The sequence below is a fragment of the Heteronotia binoei genome, chromosome 10, assembly GCF_032191835.1.
Source record: "Heteronotia binoei isolate CCM8104 ecotype False Entrance Well chromosome 10, APGP_CSIRO_Hbin_v1, whole genome shotgun sequence".
NCBI classification, from domain to species: domain Eukaryota; kingdom Metazoa; phylum Chordata; class Lepidosauria; order Squamata; family Gekkonidae; genus Heteronotia; species Heteronotia binoei.
The window spans coordinates 36954186-36979897 of NC_083232.1; the positions used below are offsets into that span (position 1 = coordinate 36954186).

Consider the following 25712-nt stretch of genomic DNA (forward strand, 5'->3'; position numbering starts at 1 on the left):
TATAATAATAAATTAAATCATAAAAATCAAACCCTTGGTATGCCACACAATATATGTGGTGTTGTAACATATCCAAAATGTTATGCTAGAAAATGCATGCATGCTTCCCTCCCCCCTTTATGAGCCCAACTGTTATTAAAGGGAAATAAGCAATCCAACCTTGTAAGCTAGGCCAGATCTCATAATCCTTCTGTTTGTCTATCATATTTTTTGACAACAGGACAGGAATGCAGAGAAGACAATCTTAAAACATTACAACACTAGGACATTATATCAGATTACTGATTCTCCAATACATTTCAAGTAATATCCACAGTTCCTCCTAATACATCAATCTTATTGCTAAATTGCACTAAAAAGGCTAATACTTACAGCCATTTTGCAATACAGGTCTGACAAACAAAAATATCTTCTTTACTAATCTAGAAAATACCAGAAACCACTTATGCCACACTTTTGCCACCATGCTGATGTTTATATCACAGAGTAATGCTGAAAAACAAATATTTCCTACACTTGGATTCTGATGGTTGCTGCTCTTCTTACATTGAGTTTTCCCATATCTGTAGCTGTCACATGTCTTTAATTGATTTTCAAAATGTATCTTATCTATGTACATGAAATGCATCCCTTTCTAATTGCCAATTAGGTATATTATGTACATTGCAAAAAAACTCACACCTGTTTTGTCAATGAAGATCATACAAAGGTCAGTCATCCATCCACTAGTTGCTTTCCTTCTTTCTTTCTTTTTTCATTGTATTGGTCCTTATGAATGATTCATATTTTTAAAAAATTACCTGGTAGAACTGTTCCTGAGCTCAGCTGCCAGAAAAAATTGCTTAATATTCTGTTTCATCCAACAAACATGTCTCGGACCATCTGCATGAAGCACACTGCACCATCAAATGTACTATGCTCAGCTCCAAAATCATCACCATTCTAAAACAATCAGAAACTTACATACGAAACCCGTACTCGCCGCCGGTGTGCCAACCCACAGCACTGCATGAAGAGGACAGCAGAAAACACTCAGTATATGGTCTCACCAAGCTTCAGTCTTTCTTGTCATTTCCTCTGAGACATTGTCCATGCCTCCTTACTCTCCAGCCCCAGGAAAGGAGAACAGGTACAGAAATCATTCAGCCAAGCAATTTTGTTAAATGTACCCTTGCAGCTATTTTTTTTCTTTTAATAAATCAATCCCTTCTTTTTCAGCTGTATATAAAATTACTGAATGTCTCTGTGCTTACTATATTACTGAAATACATCTATACTGGATTTTTTCTTTTGTGGATTTCTGTTTACATTAACTGCTCTTTAACTTAGAAAAGAATCAAACAGAAGAACCTTTTATCTATAGCTATTAAAATACCCCTTTTCCGGTTTCTTGGTGCTGCCGTTGCTGCTCCTATGCTGCTGTTATTACAGGCTTCTTCCCAATACATAAACTAGTAAGAGCTTCCTTAATTCAGCATTACCTCTGAACCACAATAGATATATCTGATCTGTTATTTATTCCCCAAGCCTGAAAAATGACTGAGTCTAGACTTTAATTCTCTCTGGATTCTTTGGACTACAGAACCACCGCCAAATTGTCAGAAGCTTTGTCTTGCAGTACGTGTTTCACATGAACTGCAGACAGAGATTTTTACTGGCTGCAATACCTGACTAGCTTAGAAACTGCAGCTGCATAGTATTTTCCTCCTGTTGACACTGGCAAAAAAGATTTTGAGATTACACTGAAACACATGTTGAGTTTTCATCACATGCCTTTTTAATTAATGAATCCTACCATAGATTCATAGTTATTAATATTTAGAGAATAAAATCTCTGTACTGTGAAATGGCTGCTTTTTGACAAAGGAGTGTTTATGTTTCTAAATAAATACAGATAGTTCCTTAGATGAGCAACTCACTTGATGGGGTGGTGTCTGAGACAGGTGCCCTGCAGGGTGTGTATGAGAAAGAAATGGCAGTTTAGTTTTGAATGAAATGGAAAGAGGTCAGAGAGATAGAAGAGATTAAATTGGGAATTTAGCATTGGAAATGTGCACAATTAGCTCTGGTGTTTGTTGAGGACAATGTCTGCCCTGGCTATACTCCTCTTACAATTTTTTCAATGAAGTAACTATTAAAATATACCAGATGCTTCTAGTGTCTTCTCATACAAAAGAAAGAAAATTCTGCAATGATATCCCTGGAACTGCTGACTGCTTAAGAAAGTGGTGAGCACATAACTCTGGTGTTACCAGTGGCAGCATATTTTCTTAAAGAGAAAGGCTGAACTAGTATGGTTGACCTGTATGAAGCAACTGGTAAGATTCCTGAAATAAAACAGTGTCTAGCCAAATTTGTAATAGCAATTATGAAGGACCTATGAAGGAGGAAATGAGAAATGTGACTGAACAGATGCTATGAAGAGTTAAACTGACAAAGAAATCAGTTGTAAAGACTTCCAGTTGAAGGTCCCTAGATGATTCAGTGATGTACTTGAGCTGTGGAATACTGCAGTCAGAAACTGAGAGTCAAGAGGCTTCATTTGTGTAGAAACCTACTAGCAGTGATGGGAGAGAAAAGTATGAGAAAGCTATGAATGATAAAAATGTGGAGGGGAAAAGGACTGTATGAACTGAAAAAGGAGAAAGTGCACCATTCACTGGGAGTGAGTAACGTGGAAGAGGCCAACTGCAGCCTGGAGTCATGGGTGAGAAGAAATCCTTGATAGACTTATTCACCCAACAAATGCAATCTACAGCTGATGCACCCAGTGACAGACTCTAGCAATGGGAGAAATCCATAAATCTGTGAATAATGAAGGTAAATAGATCTGCCTCAGTGAGATTAGATAACTGGCATGATGGATAGAAAGGGGGATTATTGGAAGCCGGATTGAAAAATATGTCTTGCAAAACATAGATCTAAATAAAAACTTGTGGTAGGCTTAAGATCGGCTTTTTGGACCCAGGCAAAAGACTACCCAAGGAAACTGGTTCAAGAACAAAAAGAGGTCCTTTTCCTTGTTAATGAAACTATTTTATTTTCATAGCAAAGTGCCTAGAGATCTTTTGCCAATCATTGACTCAATTGAAATCTACAGAAAAAAGATAAGTACAAAATCAAGATATACGTGTTCTTTGGGAATGGTTGTGTTATTTTTGGGAAAGTATCATGTTAACTAACCTATATCAGAAGACTGGATATCAAGTATTTCTTTATTTAAATTATTTGTATATCACTTTTCTAATTCAGTTTGAACCATCACTTAGGATAACAGGGTCCAAAACAACAATATGTTAAGGGAGGCCCACTAATAAATGAAGAGATGAAAAGTGCTCCTAGCAAAATGTTCAAATTACTTATCCATCAATGAGGCTGGGTCCAAATTGCACCCCTCAGTTTTTATTTATTTATTTTATTTATTTATTTAATAGGCTTATATTCCGCCTTTTACCGTAAACGGGCTCAAGGTGGATCACAACATAATTCTGTACAAGGTATGTCACAATGCCAATCCTACTCCTTACTAGATTTTAAATCAGTTCCTTCCAGAAGATCACTTTCTGACCAACATGAGCTCATGCTTATTAAGACTCACTTTCAGCTTGTTCTCCTTTATTCACTTGCTGGTGGCTTAAAGGCCACTGACTGATGGAGTCTTACTAAATGGAATATAGAGTATAAAGATGACACGCAGTTTAAAAGATCCAAATTACTTATTTAGCTTGACATACATGTGAAAACGCATTAATATGAGCACTATACCTTGAGTCACTCTACATGTCAGATATTTTATATGATCATATATCCTACCAGCATATCAGGCTGCTGCCCCCCATCGGACGTGGCTACAGTGATCCATGCAATGGTCACTTCCTAGACTAGATTACTGAAACTCACTCCACATGGGCTTACCCCTTGAGGTTCATCCAGAAACTCTAGCTGTTGCAAAATGCAGCAGCACACCTGCTGACTGTGATGCCTGTGCAGGTGCATTTCCAGCTGATGCTCCACCAGTTGTAATGGCTACCAGTTAAGTATCGGATGCATTTCCAGGTGTTGGTGAATACCTTTAAAGCCCTATGCAGCCTGGGATCAACATATCTGAGGGACCACCTCTCCCTGTATGTGCCTGAGACAGCCTTGCACTCTGTGAACTATCACCTGCTGGTTGTCCCCGGCCTGAGAGACATTTGCTTAGTCTTAGTTCCAAGCCTGGTGGAACATGCTTCTGGCTGACATCAGGGCGCTGTGGGACTTGTTACAGTTCTTCAGGGCCTATAAAACAAAGCTGTTCCCCCAGGCCTATGGTTGAGGTGATGGGCGTCTACCAGTTGGTCTTCCTGCTGCAGTCTTGGATGCTAGGATACAATCAAAGAATGCTCAGTTATGGTCCAACCATTCTCAGATTAGGCATTGATATTATAACCACCACAATGTTAACACATGATTGGAATATTGTTTAATTTTTAAATTGTTTTGACTGTTTTATTATCTAATATTCATTGAAATTGCCTTTATTGTTTAATGTATTGATGTAACCCACTCTGAGCTCATTCACAGGAAGGGTAGGATATAAATCTAAATAAATAATGAACTCCATCTCTGATGGAAATGACTAAAACTAAAGAAATCAATAACATACAAAAGAAATTAATAACAGGACTCAGCTTTGATCTATCCTGTAAGCAGATGTCATCCACCAGAGCAATAAATGCTGCACCAGTCCCAAAATCCGGACTGGCATCTGAATGAAATAGGTCAAGGGCAATTGTTGCATCCACCAATGCTCCACTGCTACCCACTCAATGGCCTTGTTTTAAAAAAGGATATTTTAAATATAGCTGACCACATTCTCTCTCGGTAATATTTCTTCAAAAGTGGCATTTACCATAGCCTCTTCAAAGGGTTTTGAAGTCTCTCATCTACCAATTTATTTATAATTCTTGCAAGAGGAACCTTTAATTTGTCCCAGCCCAGTTTTCCTATCCTGGAATGTCAAGGATCAAATTTACAGACTGTGGCCTTCACAGCCTCAAGAATTCTGTCACAATCCATCAGGGAGATCAATCTGAAACTATCCATACTTTGTGACAAGCACTTTATTCTGTAAAGATTTAACAACCTTTTCTCCCCTCCAATTTCTACTTTGCTTCATTTTATAAGAAGTTCTAAATTTTTTGCATTATTTTTTGTGAATGTACAAATCAAAACTACTATTATCAGCATTTTTTGTATTATAGATGAATGATGATTTAACAGATTTTTGGTTTGGTCCAGTGGTAGCAAAGATTCTTTGTAAGTAAACTGAAATTAGTGCTGAAGACAGTGGTCATTTTAGTCTTAGATCATTTTACTTCCACTTGGAACAATGGCTGTAATTTATTATTAATTTTCCTTATGGTCCCACCATAGCTGTTTCTAACAAAGATCACAGTTTTGCACATTACTACTTTGGATCAGTTCCTTCTTAACACCAGTTAACCACCTTAATTCCGAAATGAAAATACAAATTACTTTATCAACTAGATTTTATTCCAGTTTAAGATTTTATGGACTACAGATCATTTAATCAGATGTTCTCGTCCATAAAAGATTATGCAGAAATAAAATCTTGTTAATGTTTGATATGTCACCAGGCTCCTGTTTACTTTTATTGCAACTGAGTAACATGGCTATCCTTCTGAAATAGAGAGGCTAGGTCTCCCTCTTTGGAGCCCATCTACCATCCCCTCTTAACTATGCAGTGGGTGGGTGGGGGGGAGAATGCTGGGGTGGCATTGCACTGACACCATGACATCAGTTAGTGTGTGATTCATAAGTGATACTGAATCAGGTGACTCTCTAATTTTCACCCAAGACTTAAATCAGAGTTCTGGGCAAATGCTAGTGTGCCAAGCCATGTGATGATGTCACTTCCAAGTCACACAATAAGTGACATTACAGTTCCAGAGATGTCACTGCCATCACCACCAAACTCCCCCCCCCCCACTCAAGGTGAGTCTTCTGTTGTTTTCTGGACTTGGGCTAGCAACCCCACTGGAACTGCATTTCTACTCTTTAGAGCTTTAAAACTACATTATAATCTGCGGTTTCCAGCTGACAGAAAACCTTCATGAGAAAGTTCACATTCTTAGTACCTAAAACGAAATGCTACATGAGAATCTAAATGTCACAAGAAGAAAATCAATTACAATCTACCTACTCAGTCTAAGAAAATATTTCTCAACTAACTGCAAATCCTCATTCCCACTAATCAGAATTTTCATACCAGAATCTTATACAATAACCCAATCTCAGCTGACAAAATGTTTTCCCTGCCTCACTTAGAGCTGAAGTATATTATCAGCAGCCTTATGTGATATATCAGTTATTGGATTAAACTCCTTCCAATCACATCATAGTTATTTAATATTTGTAAAAACACCTAAAGTGTGTTAGGAACTGTGGTAAAAGTATACTCTATGCAAGTGCACAAATATAAATAAAAGCACACTAAAAAAAGAAAGAAAACTAGAGATGAATTCCAAATCTGATATTCAATAAAACTGCCTACACCTGCTAGTATTGTATGCGAACTAAGTTTACAAAGAGATAAAAAGACAGAATATGAAGACTGGAGGTGTGCAATAAAACCAAGAAATTATCTTCACTTTTATACCATCCTTTCTCTAGGGAGCTCAGGGTGGTGTCTGTGGCTCTCTCTCTTCCTCTCAGGTAGGGCTCAGGTTGGCCTATGTTCACTGCTGCACTTTCATGGCAGAGTTGGGGTATGAATCCAAGTTTCCTCAGTCCTCACCTGATACTCTGGTCAATAAATTACACACTTAAAAACCAAAAATCAAATACTAGAGATAGAATCAGAAAAAGACCGTATAGGTTTTCACTTGTAGGCAATGTTATCAATGTTAAAGGAGTACATTCATTGCTTCAGAGTGCTGCTGAACTCCAGACTCCTATTGGACAAGCAGGTCAGGTGACAATGATGGTTTTGGCCTTTCCTTGCCACAGTGGTACTTGCCCTGGTAACATCTCAATTAGTCTACTGCTGCAGTGCACCATAGTTGAGGCTGCCACTGAAGAGTGTCTATAAACTACATATGGTTCAGAACATTGTGGCCAGAATACTGCAGCCAAAATGCTGCCGGGAGGGGATCATAAGATCACATCACTCCCATCTTATTCCCCTTATATTGGTCCACAATCTGCTTCTGTGCAATATTCAAAGTACTACTGTACTGACATTAAGTTTTAAACCCCTAAGTGGCTTTGGGGCAGCATACTATTAAGACCTACTCCCTTATCAACCTACCCAATTACTACAGTCAGGCCTCAGATTCAGTGGGAGCTCACAGGAGCACAGCTCCTGAACCTTTCTGAGAGTTCCTCCTCCTTCTCCTGAAAGTTCCACCTCCTTGTCCATTGAATAGTATTGCAGCTGCATAACAATCCCTGGATGAGCTCTACCACCTTTTTTCCTACAAAACAACACCTGACTACAGTTACTTTGGCCGGGGGGAGGGTGAAAATAAAAATATGCCTTTGAAAAGATGAGCTCTCTTACCATTTTTTGAATAAAAAAGGGAAACTATGGACTAAAGTTTAAATGTAGTTGAGCTTTTAGTGGTAATTATTTCCTTTCATTTCCAATTTACATGTCCAGCAGTCACTACAAAAAGACAAGTGTAGAAGTTTTAGTAAAACCATATTATTGCTATAGGGCATATCACCAGCTATCCAGGGAAAAAAGATTTGTTTATTATTATACTAGGAGTTCTTTGGTAATTTAATTCTCAAGAAATGCTGTTAGGCATAAGACTAAATATCTCCCTAACTTTCTGCCCAATGTTCTCAGTGTTCATCAAATACATTAAAAGACGATGGAAATTATTGTAATAGTGCAGCAGCAAAAACCCATCTTCTCCTAACTCAATGTCTCATTTTTAACAACACTGGGAAATTCAGGACAGACAACTTGAGCTGATGGGAAAAATATAACAAATCCTTCACTGAGACTTTCTCTGGTCCCTTTCCTTCTAGACTTCATGCAAATCCACTATTCATGGAGGTGATCAGCCCTAACTGTTTTTCCTCTGTCCATTGTTTTTGAGAGTTCTTGAAGAACAAGTGGGGTGACAGAAGACTGAAGGTGAGCAAATCTCTTCTTCAAAGAGAAAAAGGAGAAGCCAGTTAACTTTCAACCTATCAGATTGACATTTATACCTTAGAAAGGTTTTAGAACAGTCATCAAAACACTCACTCCTTGAGCACTGAGAAAGGATGTGTTTACTAAAGGCCAGCAAAGATTCCTCAAGAACAAGTCATGTCAGAATAACCTTATCTCCTTTTTTGAAAGAGTTGATACCTTTTTGGATCAGGGGAATGCTATGGACATAGTTTTGATTTTGATTTCAGTAATGCTTTTGATAAGGTTCCACATGATATCCTCTTGACAAATCACTTGGATTCAATATCATTTGGATTTTATAACTGTTGGTGGATTTGTAACTGGTTGACAGATTGAACCCAAAGAGTGCTTATTAATGGCTCCTCATTTTCTTGGAAAAGAGTGACACGTGGAATGCCTCAGAGATCTGTTCTGGACCCTGTGTTGTTCAATATCCAGTGACGTTGGATAAAGGAATAGAGGGCATGCTCATTAAATCGGCAGATGACACAAAATTGGGAGGGGTAGCAAATAAATTAGAAAACACAATTAAGATACAAGATGACAGGCTGGAAAACTGGTTTATAAATAACAAAATTAATTTCAAGAGTGATAAATGTAAAGTTTTGCATTTAGGTAGAAAAACCAAAAGCATAACTACACAATGGGGAAACTTGTCTTGGCAGTAGTATATGTCAAAAGGATTTAGGGTTTGGGTTTTTTTTGTAGACCATACATATGAATGTGAGTTAGTGCAATGAAGCCATAAAGCAAATGCGATTTTGGATGCATCAGCAGAATATTGTTTCCAGATTATATAAAGTGATGGTATCACTTTGCTCTGGTTATACCTCATTTGGAGTACTGTGTTCAGGCTTGGATGCTGCAGTTTGAGAAGGATATTGACAAAGTGTCCAGAGGAGGGCAACAAAGATGGTGAGGGGTCTGGAGACCAAGTCCCATGAGGAAAAGCTGAAGAAGCAGGGTATGTTTAGTCTGGAGAAGGGAGGTGATATAATGGCTATCTTCAAGTACTTGAAGGGCTGTCATATCAAGGATGAAATTTTCTGTGGCCCCAGAAGGTCAAACCAAAATCAACAGACTGAAATTAAATCAAAAGTTTTTTGCTAAATACTGAAATTAAATCAAAAGAGTTTTCAACTAAACAGTAGCACAGGCTTTTTCAGGAGGTGCTGAGCTCTCCATCTTCGGAGTTTTTTGAGCAGAGACTAGATAGCCATCTGTCAACAATGCTGATTGTTTGAACTTAGGCAATATGAGTCAGTGCTTGAGTCCCATAGTCCTTTCTTACATATCTAGTGTATGACAATTGCCACTTTGTGGTCAAGAAGGAATTATTTTCTATTATTTTATTTTTTACACGGTTTCTTTATCTGAACTTAAAATTTTGAGTTGAATACATATGTGACTCATCAACAGTCCTAAGTTGTTCAGCCAAAAGAAAACCAAGCAAGACATTTCCCCCCTCACATTCAAGATCAAGATACTGGTAGAAGTGAAGCAAAATAGGACTGGGGAAAGAAACATAAAATATAATATAAAGATATCATGAAGTCTTCTATGGATCATTTCATCCTCAAGACACAGCTGATACAATCTATGCCTAAGCTGCAAGGGATCTCCCTCACATTAAATAGCAGTAGATAAAACATGGCCCCCTTTCTCCTTTAGACAATATACAGAAAATCAGATCCAACATGCAAATTGTACACTACAGTACAGCAGTCTCTTCAAAGTATTGCGTTGTTTCTAACCCACAATGTCTGTATGCCTGGTCATTACCCATTGGTTTATTACACCAAATGGTTGTCTGCATTTCCCTAATTTAATGTGCTCACTTAAAATGTTAATAAAAAAAATAAGAGGAAGCCAACACAGTCTCATGTTGTTTGTGATCATTTAATCGGCCAGATAGCATTTTCTAAGCAACGTGTCTGAGCTGACTCACTCTCATTCCAGGGCCAGTGTTGGCCAGACATTGCGTTAGCTGATCAAATGACCGTCTGGAACTAATGAAATGGATTCATAGAGCCTGATGCCAGCAAACTGGGGATACCGCAGTCCAGAGTGCCTAGTTATCTTACCTAATGGTTTATGTGAATTTTGAGTGAAAAAAGGAGGCAGGGGGGGATTGGATGTACTGAAAGGCTTCTGTACTCAGGTTAATTTCATTTAGTTTGTGGCAGAATTCATTATTTTTTCTTTCAACATTTCCTTGGGTTTGGTGGAAAAAGTGATTTAGAAAAAACACATAGCTATGTGGGAATATGCATTTTTATATAAAATAGCAATTACAATAATGTTTATTATTTATTATTATTTATTCTCACTGCAAAATATCACATGGTCAGCAGTTTATGAAAACAGAAAAACAACGGCTTGAGTTATTTATCACATTACAGCACAAGTGTTCCTTTGCTCATTTAGCAGCTAATGAAAATGCACTACTTACACAAGCAATCATATATGAGAGTACTGAACCAAACATCATGTTTGGTGAATGAGAAGCACTCAGACAACAGACTGCTGATTACAGAAGTCAAATTTCCTTAGTTATGGGTTTCTTTCCCCACACTGCACTGCTCACGAGAGCTGAAAACACATGTGAGTTGTTAAATTATGAATAAATGATGAATTATAATGCATGAAACAGCCCTAAACAAATGAGTGAGGAATGTAACTCAGAGAAGTATAATGCACAGTATGTGCACTCAATGCACAGCAGCCAAGAAGGTCAGAGCGCCTGCTCCGGCTGCAACGCCACTGAGGATGTTCTCCGCAGCTGAGAATGAAACGTTTGGAAGGAAAACTTTCTCCAGTAGAACACGGCACTTGATCCTGAAAGATTCTACAAACCCTAATGAAGTATAAGAAATCTTAAAAAGAAAATCCATATGGTGTAACTAAGAGCCCCCATTCATTTCCGGTCACAAATGAAAGAAACCTTGGAATATTACAAGTAACCAAACCAAATACGTTTCAGATCAGAGAATAATATTGTATCTGATATCACAGAAAATCCATGAAAAGCCCCACTGAGTGGATGAACAGGATTCTGAGTAGACCTGCTCAGGGTGGTACTGCTGAGAAAGGGAGAACAGAAGGAAATGCTTAAAGCCTTACAAATGGTTACTTAGAGCTGTTTACACTTTCAAAGCAGAGGCTATTTTAAGGCCATTTAGACATGTTACAGAACTATCTCAGGAATGCCTTGCTTGTCTGTCTGGAGGGGGGAAAAACTTTTATTGTGAATATTATCTGATTTTTGTAACATAAAATTACCATAGGCAGCATTTAGCTTAATAGCTGGAGTTCTACAGTTTTGGTGCTCTTTACTGCTTTATGTACATATTTTTAATATGCTTTGGCATTCAGGAGAATGAAAGAGGAGGCCAATATGACCTTTATGCTGAAAAGGGTCTTACACTTCCCATGCCAATGGTTAACTAAAGGACTTTCTGATGGAATCCACTGCAGCCACTTTCAGTGTCACCCAGTGTTTAAAGTGAGTATGCAGTGATGATAGCATTAACTGTAATCAAACAACTAATGGAAACTATGAAGTTCTGAGCTCTATGCAGTATTCTAAAAAGTGGTTTAATGATCATTGTTAAGGTTATCATGGCAACACTGCTCCAGTATCATGAATGCACTATATGAATCATATACTAAAAAAACAGAAGTTGCTCTTGAGCACCCTTTCTCAGAGCTCAGAATACTCCTTAATAAACTAAGCAATTTCGTAATTGGACAGATGGTCAAGTAGAGTAAAAACGCTAAGTGAATGAAAATGAACCTGTGAAACACATTATTTTACCTACTCTGTGGCAGTGATGGCAATGAAGAGGGTTCACATCTTCAGTACCACTGTGTTCACAGAATGCCATCTGGCTGAGTTTTTGCGGTCAGAGGGAGCTTGCATCTCAGTCCCCTATGGATATGGATCCAGAAAATCTACAGGCTCTCTGTGATTTACTTGGTTGGAAAGCATAAAGTGTATGTGAAGTGTTCATATAACTTTGCCCTAGGCAACAGATGGACAGCTGCATATTTGAAGTTTTCAATTTGCATTTTAAAGGCAGACACAAATAAAGGATTGTTTAGATCTGTTCCAATCCTGTTTCAGGCCTGGTCACAGGGTTGAAATTGCCTAGGTCACCCTGGCAGATAACCTGCACCAGGAGATGGATGGGGTAGTACAAGTCATTTAACTCTCCTGGACCTCAAGGTGGACCACATAGGTATTGTAGTCAGCAGGTGTGTTGTTGCATTTTGCACCACCTGGAGTTTCCAGATCAACCTCAAGGGCAAACTTGTGTAGAGTGAGTTGCAGTTATCCAGTCTGGAAATGACCATTGCATGGGTCACTGTAGCCAAGTCCAGGGGGGAAAGATAGGGGACCAGCAGCCTGATCTGCTGAATATGATAAAAAAAGATCAAGTGATGGGTCTCCACAGAGATGCAGATGACACTCACCTCTATCTTGTGCTTTCAGCAGATCCCAGAGAGGCACTAAATGGGTGAAAGGTCTAACAAACCAAATCTTGAGGAAATTGTTCCATCTCACTCACCCACCGTGTTGCAAAGATGGATTCTGGCTGTGGCAGCTCTCACACAGGGCTACGTTTCCAGGAATGCATTTTCTCTCACACTGGAGGACAACTCTGCCACATTCTCCCTCATTAGGATTTGTAAACACCTCCCTAGTGTTTGCATCCCCTCAGAGTTGGCACTTCCATCCTCCCACCCATATCCAACCCCTCATGATTTGAGTCCCACCAAGAATCAGCATTTCCAGCCTTTCACTGTCCATAGCCACTTCCTCACAATTAGTGTCTGTTATGTATGAGAATCAAGGTTATGTTAATATATTGGACTCAACTGAAGACTTGGGCGTTGCTGTCTGGCTCACTGGAGCCGTACAGACTGAACTTGGGGACTTGGGAACAATGGGCAGCAGGATCCAAATCTCTGCTGCCCTGGACCAATCACAAGCCCCTGCCGGTTTGAATGACCCAATAATGTGCTTGTGTGGGACCCCTAGAGGTATATAAGTTTGGCTCCATTGGCCCAGTCTCAGTTCAATTAGTGCAGCCAACTATCATGCTATACTCAATAAAAGAGCTTGTTATCACTACCACCACCTCTTCAATGCCTAAGAACCCACTACCTTATACTGGCGACAAGGATGGGATCCTGGTAGGCGATCTAGCAACCGGCACCACACTGCGCCTCGCAGCAGCTACTTCCAGCTCCACACATCGCACTGCCAGCACTGAAAACAGTCGCCAAGCCAGGACCAGAAGAAGATGAGCAACGATCAAGTGTCCAGCACCTCCGTGCCTCCAGCAGCTGACCATCCACTGATATGCCTTCACATGGTCAGCCAGCCCAGGCCACAGGGGTTCATCCAAGAGTTCAACCTCAAGCAACTGGAGCAGTGGGAGAGATGGGAAAAGCAGCTGAACTTCTTCATCCAAACCATAAAATCACAGATGAGGAACAGTAGAAGCATCTACTGCTCAGCTGCTGTGGAGAGTCTGCTGTCGCTGCGTGAGGCCACCTACAAGGCCAACATGGAGAAGCTGACTGACCACTTCTCACCCAGGCCGACCCCAGGAGAATCGGTCACAGCCTTCCTCACAGAGCTCCGCCACCTTGATCATGAGTGCGTATTCGTGAGCCTTGCTAGACCACTTCGTAACAGACCTCCGTGACGAACAAATGCAGGCAAAGCTGGCGGTCAAGAAGACTCTTACCTTGGAAGACGCTGTGAGTGAGGCCGCCGCCTATGAGAAGTCGCACAAGGAGTGGCACTCAACAGGAGTACACCAGGTCACCAGTGGCTCCAACCCAGAGGACTCAGGACAATGGCGCCCTCAAAATGCACCAGGCTCAACCTAAGTGCCAGCTGCCATGTGAAACCAGGACATCAAACTGAGGCTGCGCCAGCTGTGGAAATGCCCATGAACGACGCTCTTGCAAATACCATGGTGCAGTATGCCACACATGTGGCAAGACCGACCATCTGGCACAAGTTTGCAATTTGAAGTCGCCGCACCAGAGCCAGGGGGCACCATGCGACAGAAAAATGGCCGCTGCCACAAAGTCACTCTTATGGAGGACATTCAGGCACTCACTACAGTGGGGGATCAAGTATGCCAGCTTCCCATGCCCTCCCCTGATAAGTTCAAGGTGACTGTGCTTATAGAGGGCAAGCCCTGCAGTATGGAGGTAGGCTCCGGAGCGGGCCAGACAGTTATTTCAGCCCGCACTTTTAGACAGCTGTGCCCTGGGGGTGGGATCCCAGCTATACCTGTCCCCGTTTATGGTCTGCAATTTCCCGAAAAGGGAGGTCACGGTGCAGGGGGTGGGGGTGGTCCATGTAAAATATGGGCAGCTACCCCTGATTGTTGTGGAGGGGGACCTATGTAGTCTGCTGGGACAATCATGGTTTGAGGCCCTAGGAATCCAGGTCATGGGGATCCATCAAGCCTTCTCGAGGAAGGAATTCCAGAGCATGTGTGAGGAGTTACCCGCTGTTTTCAACAGCATGGTGGGGACATATACCAGGGCCCCCAATAACTCTAGACCTGAACCCCAGTGTACAGCCCATACAGCTGAAGGCCAGGCAAGTGCCTCTGGTGTTGAGGCCAAAAATTGAGGAATAGCTAGATCACCTAGTGGCCTAGGGGGTTCTCGAACCGGTTGCAAATGCAAAATGGGAGACCCCTATTGAAACCCCAATTAAGCTCAATGGCAGTGTCCGCATTTGTGGAGACTAGAAATGCATGATTAACAAGGCACTGCGAGGCCATGCATACCCAGTTCCCGTTGTTAGTCACGTGCTGGCTTCACTTGTGGGAGCAAAATTTTTTGGGAAGCTGGATTTGGCACAGGCTTATCAGCAGTTTTCCATGGACGCTGCCATGGCGGAGGCCCACACCATTATAACGCACAAGGGGGCTTTCAGGGTTAAGCGACTACAGTTTGAGGTCAGCATGGCCCCGGGAATCTTCCAGAACTTAATGGACTCTCTCCTAAAAGGTATCCACAGGGTCCAACCATCCTTTGATGATGTGCTGATCGCCGCAGCCACCTTTGCCTCTGGGCCGTGCTTCACCGTTTCGATAGGGCAGGTCTCAAGGTCAAAAGGGAGAAGTGTGTGTTGGGGGTTTCCATTATTAATTTCTTGGGGTATACGGTGGATGCGAATGGAATACACCCAGCCATGAACAAAATTAGGGCCATTTGCAAGGTGCCTGCCCCCATGAACAAGGCAGAATTTCAAGCATTCTTAGGCCTCCTAAATTTTTACCATGCCTTCCTTCCCCACAAGGCGGCGATAGCAGAGCCCTTGCACAGACTTCTAGACAAATGGGCTCCATAGGTTTGGGGTCACCGGCAAGCTGCCACTTTTCAGGCAGTAAAAGACATCTTGACTTCAAATAGCTTGCTCGTGCACTTCAATGAGCGACTGCCCGTCGTTCTGGCCTGCAACGCTTCCCCATACAGCGTGGGCACTGTCTTGGCCCATGTGCTCCTGGACGGTCGGGAGGTTCCAGTAGCGTACTGTTCACAGACCTTGCAAAAACCTGAGTGCAATTATGCACAGATTGATAAGGAGAGTCTGGCTGTTGTGGCGAGGGTAAAAAAAAAATTCCATGATTATCTGTATGGCCAGTCCTTCACCATCCAGATGGACCATAAGCCCCTTCTAAGTTTGTTTGCACCCGACCACTACCTTTGATGGACTCTGATCCAGCCCCTGCACACCAGATCATGGCATTGGACTCCCTGTCGGATCACCCGGTGCATGCCAAGAACATTGCCCACTGCTCCAGAAAGGACAAAATCCTCTCCCGCGTTTTGGACTGGGTGTGGAGGGGATGGCCTACGGGCCAGGTGGGGTCGAAATTTGTGGCTTTTGAGTCCAGCAGGGACGAATTGTCTGTGCATAAAAGGTGTCTATTATGGGGAAGCAGGGTGGTGGTACCTCCGGTGCTGCAGCAGCATGTTCTCTCAGCGCTGCACAAAACCCATCTGGGGATCATGCTCATGAAGGCACTAGCTCACAGTTATGTGTGGTGGCTGGGGATTGACAATGCAATTGAATCATGGGTAGCCCGGTGTCAACCGTGCCAAGAAACTCACCCAGCCTAGCCGAGAGCCCCCATCCAACAATGGGAGTCCACACACAACCCCTGGTCCCACTTGCATCTAGACTTCACAGGGCCCTTCCAGGGGCAAACATTCTTCCTCATCGTGGACTCCTACTCAAAGTGGCTTGAGGTGTTTCTGGTAGCATCAACCTCCACATGGGCTGCCCTGGGGGCCCTGCGCAGGGTTTTCGCCACCCAAGGCCTGCCCAACATGCTAGTATCTGACAATGAAACAGCCTTCACATCGGTCGAGTTCCAGGACTTCTGCTGCCAAAACTTAATTAAACACATGAGGTTGGCCACTTTCCATCCAGTCACCAACAGCGAAGTGGAATGGATAGTGCAGGCAAAAAAGGAAATGCTCCACCACATTATCTATGGGGACTGGGAAGCCCGCCTGACAGAGTGCCTACTGGCACAGAATTCCATCCCCAGTACCATCACCTGCTGTAGCCCAGCAGAGCTCCTAAAGGACCAGCAGTTGACAAACTTGTAGGATCACATGCACCTGGACCATGCCCCAGACCTACAAGAGGTTCCTGAGGTGGTCTGGGCTCCCTGAGGGTTTGACACAGGGGACTTGGTGTTCGCAAAGAACTTCCAGGGGGGCCTGGCATGGATACCGGCCCGGGTCTCAGGAGATGGGTTTACATGGAGGTGGCACACAGACCAATTGCGGAAGCGACCCACCGGCCACGCCAACCTCAAGCAGCCCGGAGCCGACTGAAGCCGAGGCCCGGGCCCCCATCCCTCCATCAGCACCTGAGGCCTCTGGGGAACCGGAGCTGCCATATACACCCAAGATCGCCGAGGTCCAGGAACTGCCGGCCAAAGTTCCTTTATTCCCAGATCTGCAGCTGGCTGCACCGGAAGCTGCGACAGACCCGCTGCCCACTCCAGTGCTCCGGAGATCAACACGAGAGCACCGCAAGCCGGCCTACCTGCAGAACTATGATTGCTAAGGCTTGCGAACTGGGGGGGAGAATCAAGGTTATGTGAATGTATTGGACTCAATTGAAGACTTGGGTGTTCCTGCCTGGCTCACTGGAGCCATACAGACTGAGCTTGAGGGCTTGGGAACAATGGGCAGCAGGATTCAAATCTCTGCTGCCTTGGACCAATCACAAGCCCCTGCTGGTTTGAATGATCCAATAACGTGTTTGTGCGGGACCCAGAGAGGTATATAACATTGAACAGTCTCAGTTCAGTTAGTGCAGCCATCTACCATGCTGTACTCAATAAAGAGCTTGTTATCACTACCACCTACCACTTCAGTGCCTAAGAACCCACTATATTATAGTACCCCACCAATAATGGGTGCTTCCAGCCTCCTCTGTCTACACTTGTCTCTCGTTAAGGATATTGTTGCTGTGGGTTAGCATTCCATCTCACTCACCCACCCTATTTGGTGAGATGATTTCTGAGTTTCACCACTCTTTTCTAGGGCTACACTTTGGATTTGGCAGGTCTCCTTTCAGAGCAGATGATGAACCATGCACAGGGGCATTCCAAGGAGATCTGCTGAAAGCTTGATGACTGTTGCTTGCAGGGGTTCCGTTCTGTACACTTTTACACTTGCAGTTGTGATTTGCAGAGAGCACTCTCCCAGGGGCACCTGCTTTGGGGGGCTGCTACTCAGCCCCCTCAAAGCCAATCTGCACACAATTTGTATGATAAGTAAAAGGGCATCCCAGAGAGATCCTCTGCATATTTGACGCCTCTAGCTTGCAGGGGGTTCACACTGCTGAACTTGTGGCTGTGATTTCTCCAGAGAGCACTTTGCAGGGGGTACCTGCTTTGAGGGTCTGTAACTTGACCCCCCAAAATCCAATCATCACCAAATTTGGAGGGCAGGTAGAGGAGAGTCAGCTGGTGATTTGCTGCATGTTCGGTGTCTCAAGCCCACAGGGAGGCCACTCTACTGCATCACGAACCTCACAAAACAAACCAGTTCAGTAAATGGGAGGTTTTGAAGATTTGTTTTTTTGTGACATCACTTGAACCATGAACTATCAAAAACCTCAACTTTCCCAGTTCGTGTCCATCACAGTCATATATCAGGGTTCACTTTTTGACTGGAATCCTCTTCCTCACTTATATGCATCCAGTAAAGCCTCTTACATATAAATCTAATAATAACTCACTTTAATGAAATTTCTGATTAAGTTTACTAAATTAACTTCAAATCCTTAACAGCAGGATTCAGTGAGTCAGCAAAAACATATCAATCATCCCTGGTTCCCAATATGACTTTCTTGCCACTGGGAAAAGACTGTATATATCCTTTATTTAGACTGGATAATCATGACTTTGGGACCCTGAGCATTTCAGTGCTTTGATAATACACGTATTTAGATTCACATGTCAATTACAATAATCATGCCCAATTTATGTAGGAAAAAAAATCTAGTAATGGCTACTATAATACTCAGCAGCTACAAATGAACGAAAATGTATTGACTGAAGTGATCTGCCAATGCAGCTTAAATGAAGATATCATATTTAAACAGTGTAAATATGTGTAATGTTGTGGGAAAGAGCACAAAGAACAGAAATCTAAAATTCTTTACAAAAGGGCAGGTATCCAATGAAAGAATTTTTAGAATCTTTTTCAGCCTTTTGCCATGAGAGGGCAGCAGACTTTAACAATTATTCTTGCTTGCTTGAGAATAATTGGCTTGAGAAGAACCTATGGAGTACTTTTGTGGATATGCTATGACTCATGTGAGGGCTGGGAAAACTTCCTTTTTAGGTCAGTAGCTTCCCCAGTACAATGTCTGTCTCTTGAAACTAGAAAGGAGCTTTGGAAGCAGACAGAATTGTTGCTGTTTAAGAGAAATTGTGTCAATGTTAAGCAAAGGAGGAGGCAGTTTTGCCATTTTAAAACTACTACTAATACACAGATCATTAGCATCAATCAGTTAGGAGCAGCATTGTCTATGGAATTATTGCAGTACCAATTTTCAGCCATTTGCTGGGCCAACAGTTCTTAGTCCACCCAACTAATTAGGGTGTTGTTATACATTACAATATTGTTGATTACCTTTAAATAAATATTCTCCATTACAGTGGCTGTCACACACAAAAAAAGACTTCACCCATAACAGCCCTCAACACACCATAGCAACAAGAAGAGACTGAGGTAAAATGGCCTGGTTTCTATAGAAACTATCACACAGACCATCTGTAATCAAACAGATCACACAGGCAGTGAAACGAAATTGGTTAAAAAAAGGAACTATTTGTGCATGAAACCTGTTTATGATATGTGCATGTAGTCTGCTGTTACTACTTATTGTTTGAAAAAAGCAACATATTTTGACATCTTAAGCAATAATACAAAAAGCAATGCAAATAAACTGTCACAGAGAGGGAAAATACTTAAGCACAATTCCGGGTTATAGCTGGAAGACACTTGATGAAGCCACCTTGCTGAAATTAGGTAGGCGTGGCTCTGGTCAGTGCCAGCATGGGAGATCTCCTTGGTTCCTGTGTAAGCAGCCTTAAGCAAAGGAGCACATATGCATATACACACAGGGGAACTGGTGGAACAGAATTCCCTGCTGCAATCTGCATCCTCCTCCCCACCCCCAGTGTCCTCCTCTTTCCTGGAAATATAGGCTGTAAACTTCTCAGAACAGGGGGTTTCTTTTTGTACATGTTCTTTCATGTAACATGGACATTAATGATGCATTACAGCAAGAATAACTGAGAGACCTGCAAAGACTTGGGGGGGGGCATCTCATTTCCCACTATATTCCCTCCACACTTCCCTGGCAGCCCTCACAGCCTCTCTCCCCTTTTTTTGCTTCATTTTCATCTTCTTATCTGCTTGCTAACCCATCTTTAGGGATGAGCACCAATGGGGAAAATGGAAGCTTGTTTCAGTTCATGGCTCGTGGAGGCACATGAATCACAACCCTTCATGGACCTTCCTGTTTACTGAACTGGTTCATTTCATAAGGTTTGTGATGCAGTAGAATAGCCCCCTCTGTGGGCTAAGATGCCAAACTCACAATGAGTCTCCAGCTGATTCTCTTCTACCTGCCCCCCAAGTTTGGGAAGGACTGGATTTAGAGGAGGCTCAGTTAGAGCCACCCCCTCCAAAGCAGATGCCATCTGGAAAGTGCTCTCTAGGGAAATCTTCCCTCTCTTTCTCTGCCTCTAGCACTGCCAATGGATAACAATGGCTGCATGTGAGCTGGAAGTATACATCATTCTGTTCCCACAGAGCAGAACAGAAGCTCTCTTATTGGCGAGAGATCTCTCATAAGACCAACTGGATTTGATGCTGTGCAAGCATCTTTTTTAGTGTTTTTAAAAACTGTGCGTGTGCACATGTGCATGCCTAGAAGTCATGGTGAATTCTGGTGACCGCTACTGAGGCAAGGAAGACATTATAGAGAAGTGGCTTCATATAGCCCGCCTCTGTCTCCCGATCCTGGTACTCCAAGGATCACTGAGGTGAGATCGCACAGACCACAGTTCATTAACCATGACCCAGGAAATTTTAGTCATGAATTTAGGGTAGTAAGTAGGTTTGTGCCTATCCCTACCTATCTTTACCTGCCTCTGTCTTTAGCTTTCCTGGCTTCTCTCCCCTTGGTAACTTTCCCCCAGGAAAAGTGGGGTCCAGATGAGCAGTGGCTGCATTGTGGCCAGAGAGTCTCGATAATCAATATCTAGTAGCTGCCACAGAACTTGTCCCCAGCAAGTCCTCCTCAGTCAGAGGATGTGACAGGGGAGGGGTACTAGATCCTTTCCAGGATTGTTTTGGCCTCTGACTCCATTTTTCTCCCCTTCCCACAGCTTCCCTTTACAGAAATCAAGGCTTGAAAAGCTCAGTAATATTGCTGTGGTTGTCTACATAGATATGTGTGTGATAGCAATTGCCACCAAATTGCAACCGACTTATGGCAACCCCTGCAAGGGGTTCTCAAGGCAAGTGAGAAATAGGTGGTTTCACATTGCTTTCCTCTGCAGATTCTTCTTTGGTGGTCTCCCATCCAAGCGCAGACCTCCCTTAGCTTTCAAAATCTGATAAGACTGGGCTACCTCATAATAATTTCTTTCTCCCATTATGGTTATCTAGAAACTTTCAAAACAATGCCTGAGAGTTCAGCGGGCTTTCTTTTCTTAAGGCTACATATGCTGTTTGTATTAGGAAGGAGGGGGGGAGGGATTGAGGGTGTTTTTAATTCCAATTTTTAAAAAAGATTTCAGGTTTGTTGGCAAATCTGGGACTTCACTGAAATTTTTAGAGGAATCCAACCCCCATCTCTCCCTACTATCCACATCACATGAAATTCGAGATTTTGATTATCATTTTGCAAAAGTGGCATGGGAGTCTTCTGTTCAAAGTTCTCAACTGTAATTGAATGGATAACCAAAGAGGTTATACTGGTCTGTGTTTTTTCCAGGGCAATTTGGTAACGGTATAACTGAGAAGTGTAAGCAATTACCACTTGATAGAAATCTACACCACTCAGTGGAATAATATAAATGTTTCAGTGCAAACCGTATCTTCGTAATGTTTGAGACAGCTGTCATCTTAAGCAGACCATAGTCATTGTACTGCTTCTAATAATTCTAGAGCTTTCCCGTTAACTACTTCCCAAGTAATCTGAATATAGTGCTATTATCCTGACATACTTAAATATACTTGCCCAAATTTTCTATTTCTTAAGTTGGTACCGTATGTCAAAATATTTCGCAGTCTCAAGCTCAGCATTTGCAGATCCCTTTGTGGTTGCTAATTTACATAATTAGACATGACTTCTAAATTATTAGTTTTCTAGATTACAAATGCACAAAACTATTTATTCAGTAGCTGCTACAAAAATAAGTGTGCAATTTTCAAGAAAGTCTTTTTGGTGGGAGAAACCAGTGACTGCAGCAAGTGTGCTAATATGACAAGTGCTATCAAGCCACACTAGACAAAGATGCTATACCACTGTATTGTCCTTTACATGGTCTGCATTAACTCAATTCAGACATGAAGTACCCCTGTAATAACTGGGAACCTCCAATTCAGTCCTTCCCATTGTCCCAAAATTCTAGCCACAACTCAGAGTCACGTCTTCAGTTTTGTAAGTCTATCTTGTACATACCCACAATAAATCAAACAACAAACTTAGTGCCCTTCACTGGTAATTCAATCAGTGCACTCACAATTCTACAGTTTTCACCTGATAATTCACCCAGCATTCTGTTGCAATCCTTTGGGTTGAAAAGAACCCATGTTGAAAAGAACCCTATAACTAGCCTGGTTTTAGAGCCAACAATTTGAGTCTGTTACTGGCTACAACTTGGACTGCAACACAGGCCCAAAAATGTACCAGATCCCTCCTTCTTCCATCCTTATTTCTACACAGTCTAGGAAAGGTATATCTTTGTTCCCCATCTTAATCCCCACCCTCCCACCCCATTTACTAACCCACACTGCACTACACAGAGAGCTAGCATTTCCCTTCTCTCTGATAGTGTGGGCTTTACACTGGGAAGACTCGACACCTGCTCCAATGGATTCCACTTCTCTATCTATTCCCTATTTTCCCCACATTTACAGCTCTATCTTAAAGTAATTCTTGCTCCAAATTGGAATAACTCTGTTTCATTTCTAGTTATTGTGATATTGTTAGTCTGGACAAAGAATGTCTGTGCCTTGATTTTCTAGTACTTTTACTCCCTAATATTGTTATCAAATCCCCCAATAAACTCTATATTGCTTTTTAAACTTTTAAATCTGGTCTCTGTCATCTTTTTGCTATGGGACATGCTACTAACAGCCACCACTTTGGGTAAAAGATCTCTGCTTTCCACTTCTCATGCAAATACACAGGCCAATCCCTAGTGTTTATATGAACATGCTTTAGGGTTGCCATCCTCCAGGTGAGGCCTGGAGATCCCCCGCTTTTACAACTCTCCAGTCGGCAGAGATCAACTCCCCTGGAGAACATGGATGCTTTGAAGGGTGGACTGTATGGCATTGTACCATGCTGAGGCCCCTCCCCTCCCCAAACTTCACCTTCTTCTGGATCCACCCCCAAAGTCTCCAGGCATTTTCCAACACAGACCTGGCAACCCTAGCTCTACTCCTTCAAGTGGAGATCTAAGGACAATGCATACGTCACATACAAACAAGGGGGGGAAGGATCTCCTGCCTCAAGCTGCAAATATTTCATTCTCCCTGCACTGTAGTTATTCTATTATCTCAACAACCCTCCTTTGCACTACTGTTGGTAGCAATGCGTAGTAGGTACAGTGTAAATTACTGCATCACCTTGCAGTTATGAATGCACTGTCGGTACAATGCACTGTCAGTACTAAGGAAAGGAAAAAAGGAAAGGTCCCCTGTGCAAGCACCAGTCATTTTAGACTCTGGGGTGACATTACTTTCACAATGTTTTCGCAGCAGACTTTTTACGAGGTGGTTTGCCATTGCCTTCCCCAGTCATCTACACTTCCCTCCCAGCAAGCTGGGTACTCATTTGACTGACCTTGGAAGGATGGAAGGCTGAGTCAACCTTGAGCCGGCTACCTGAAAACCCAGCTTCCACCAGGGATCGAATTCAGGTCGTGAGCAGAGCTTAGGACGGCAGTACTGCAGCTTTAACACTCTGCACCACAGGGCTCTTGTCAGTACTAAGCCCATCCCTAAATGGGGGGGACAAGGAGGACAGCCACTGTCCTGCGAGTCTATTAGCCACTCCCCTCCAACTTTTGCTACTGGTGTCTAAACATGAATGGAGCCTAGCATAGAGCAGACATTTGCTACAGGGGATTGGAACATCACTCAAGTGGTGCATCCATGACAAATGAACTCCCCAAGAGGGGGAGAAACTGAAACTGAAGGAACTATAAGAGCACCAGATGCAGATATTTAGAACCCACTTGTTCTTTGCTACTAACTATGAAAAATTACTCCTTCTGTCTGTTGACTCAACAGACAGCCATCCAACAGGAATAGAGGCTGGAATGGACTCCTTTCTCACTGCCATACTATCTATCCACTGGGTCAGCAACACAACCAACAGCTGTAGGGATCAATGTGCATCTAGTTGCTCTGTTCTGGGGCTTTCAGTTCTCCTGTTCTAACCCTTGTCCTGCACTACTGCAAGCAGCTTCACAGAAAATTGAGCACCAGTTTTTCTTCTCAAGGGCATGTGGCAAAAGGGACAGCTCTACCAGTGATCCTGTAGTCTGTTTGACTGGGTTTGGTAGAGATAGATCAGTTTCCACCCCCTGTTCCTGATTGACCTTAGCTGTCCTTAATAAGGTGTTAGTGGTGACATGATATTGTCAGACCACAATTTGGGAGTCCCACGTTTGAATCCCCCTTTCCATGAACATTTGCAGGATGACCTTGAACAGTCACATACTCCAAGCCTAATCTACCTCACATAATTGTTGTGAGGATACAATGGAGGAGAGGAAAATGATGGTCCCCATTGGGGAGACAGGTCTTGGGTGTTCTATTAGCATTGTCTCAACCAAGTGAGCTGTGAAGGCATATGGGAGATGTGGTCAAAGTGGCCATGGTTTCTTCCCTAACCTACAAAATGAAATGTGGCCACAGGAAGGTACTTGATTTTTTAACGTTTGAAACAAAAAACTATGTTTGAAACCTACGGTATTAGACAAATAACAAAGTTTCAAATTTTTGAAAGGAAAACATCTAAAATGAATTATTTCTAACAATTCTGTACATTGGCGTACTTTTCTACGCCACCAACACATCTCTCTGTGGTGAGGTAAATATTCCCCATGTTATCAGGAAGAGTTCAGGTTGTTTCTAAATATTACAAAATCATTTATGAACAGTACATAATACAAAGACAGGAATATTTCAAATACTGAAAAAGTAGCACCAAGGAATCAATGAGAAAAATAATAGAATTAATAACTTTTATAGGAATTTAATATGAACCTAATAGCAAGTGCATTGTTCACTGTCAAGTAAAATACCTTATATTAAAAGTCCAAGAATTACCAAAGGTCTCATCCTATCAAGTGCTTCAGTTCCACAATACACTGTATGTTTGTGTCTTGATATTCCAAAAAAGGCAAAAGCATTTTAAAAGGATGATTTGAACTCTCTGCCTCGTTATAACAGCATTCGTCAGCATTTAAGATCATTCTTAAATGTCTTTCTACAAACATAGGAACACCATTAGTGCAAAAAAGATTATATACTATCTAATTTATTTCAGAGCCATCAGAACCATGAGTTCTAAGAACAGGAAATGCAGTTAATCATTATTTTAGCCAATTGTACTAAGAAAGAAGAATATTAATTGCACATGCTTTTCCCACGATACGTATCAGAGTTCACGGGTTACGCTGCACTGACCTTAACAAAA

At 42.2% G+C, this 25712-nt stretch overlaps 1 protein-coding gene across 5 annotated transcripts in view; it reads right to left on the reverse strand.

Moving 5' to 3' along the window:
• Positions 1 to 25712, reverse strand: part of CACNB2 (calcium voltage-gated channel auxiliary subunit beta 2) — a 225293-nt gene that overhangs the window by 152791 nt on the left and 46790 nt on the right. Inside the window, exon 1 of one of the 5 annotated variants that reach the window (XM_060248406.1) lies at positions 964 to 1612. The exons of the other annotated variants lie outside the window; for them this stretch is intronic. Coding sequence (XP_060104389.1) covers positions 964 to 1011 — 48 coding nt within the window. The 5' untranslated portion in view covers positions 1012 to 1612. Of the gene's footprint in view, positions 1 to 963; positions 1613 to 25712 lie in introns of those variants that run through there. 5 annotated transcript variants of the gene reach the window in all.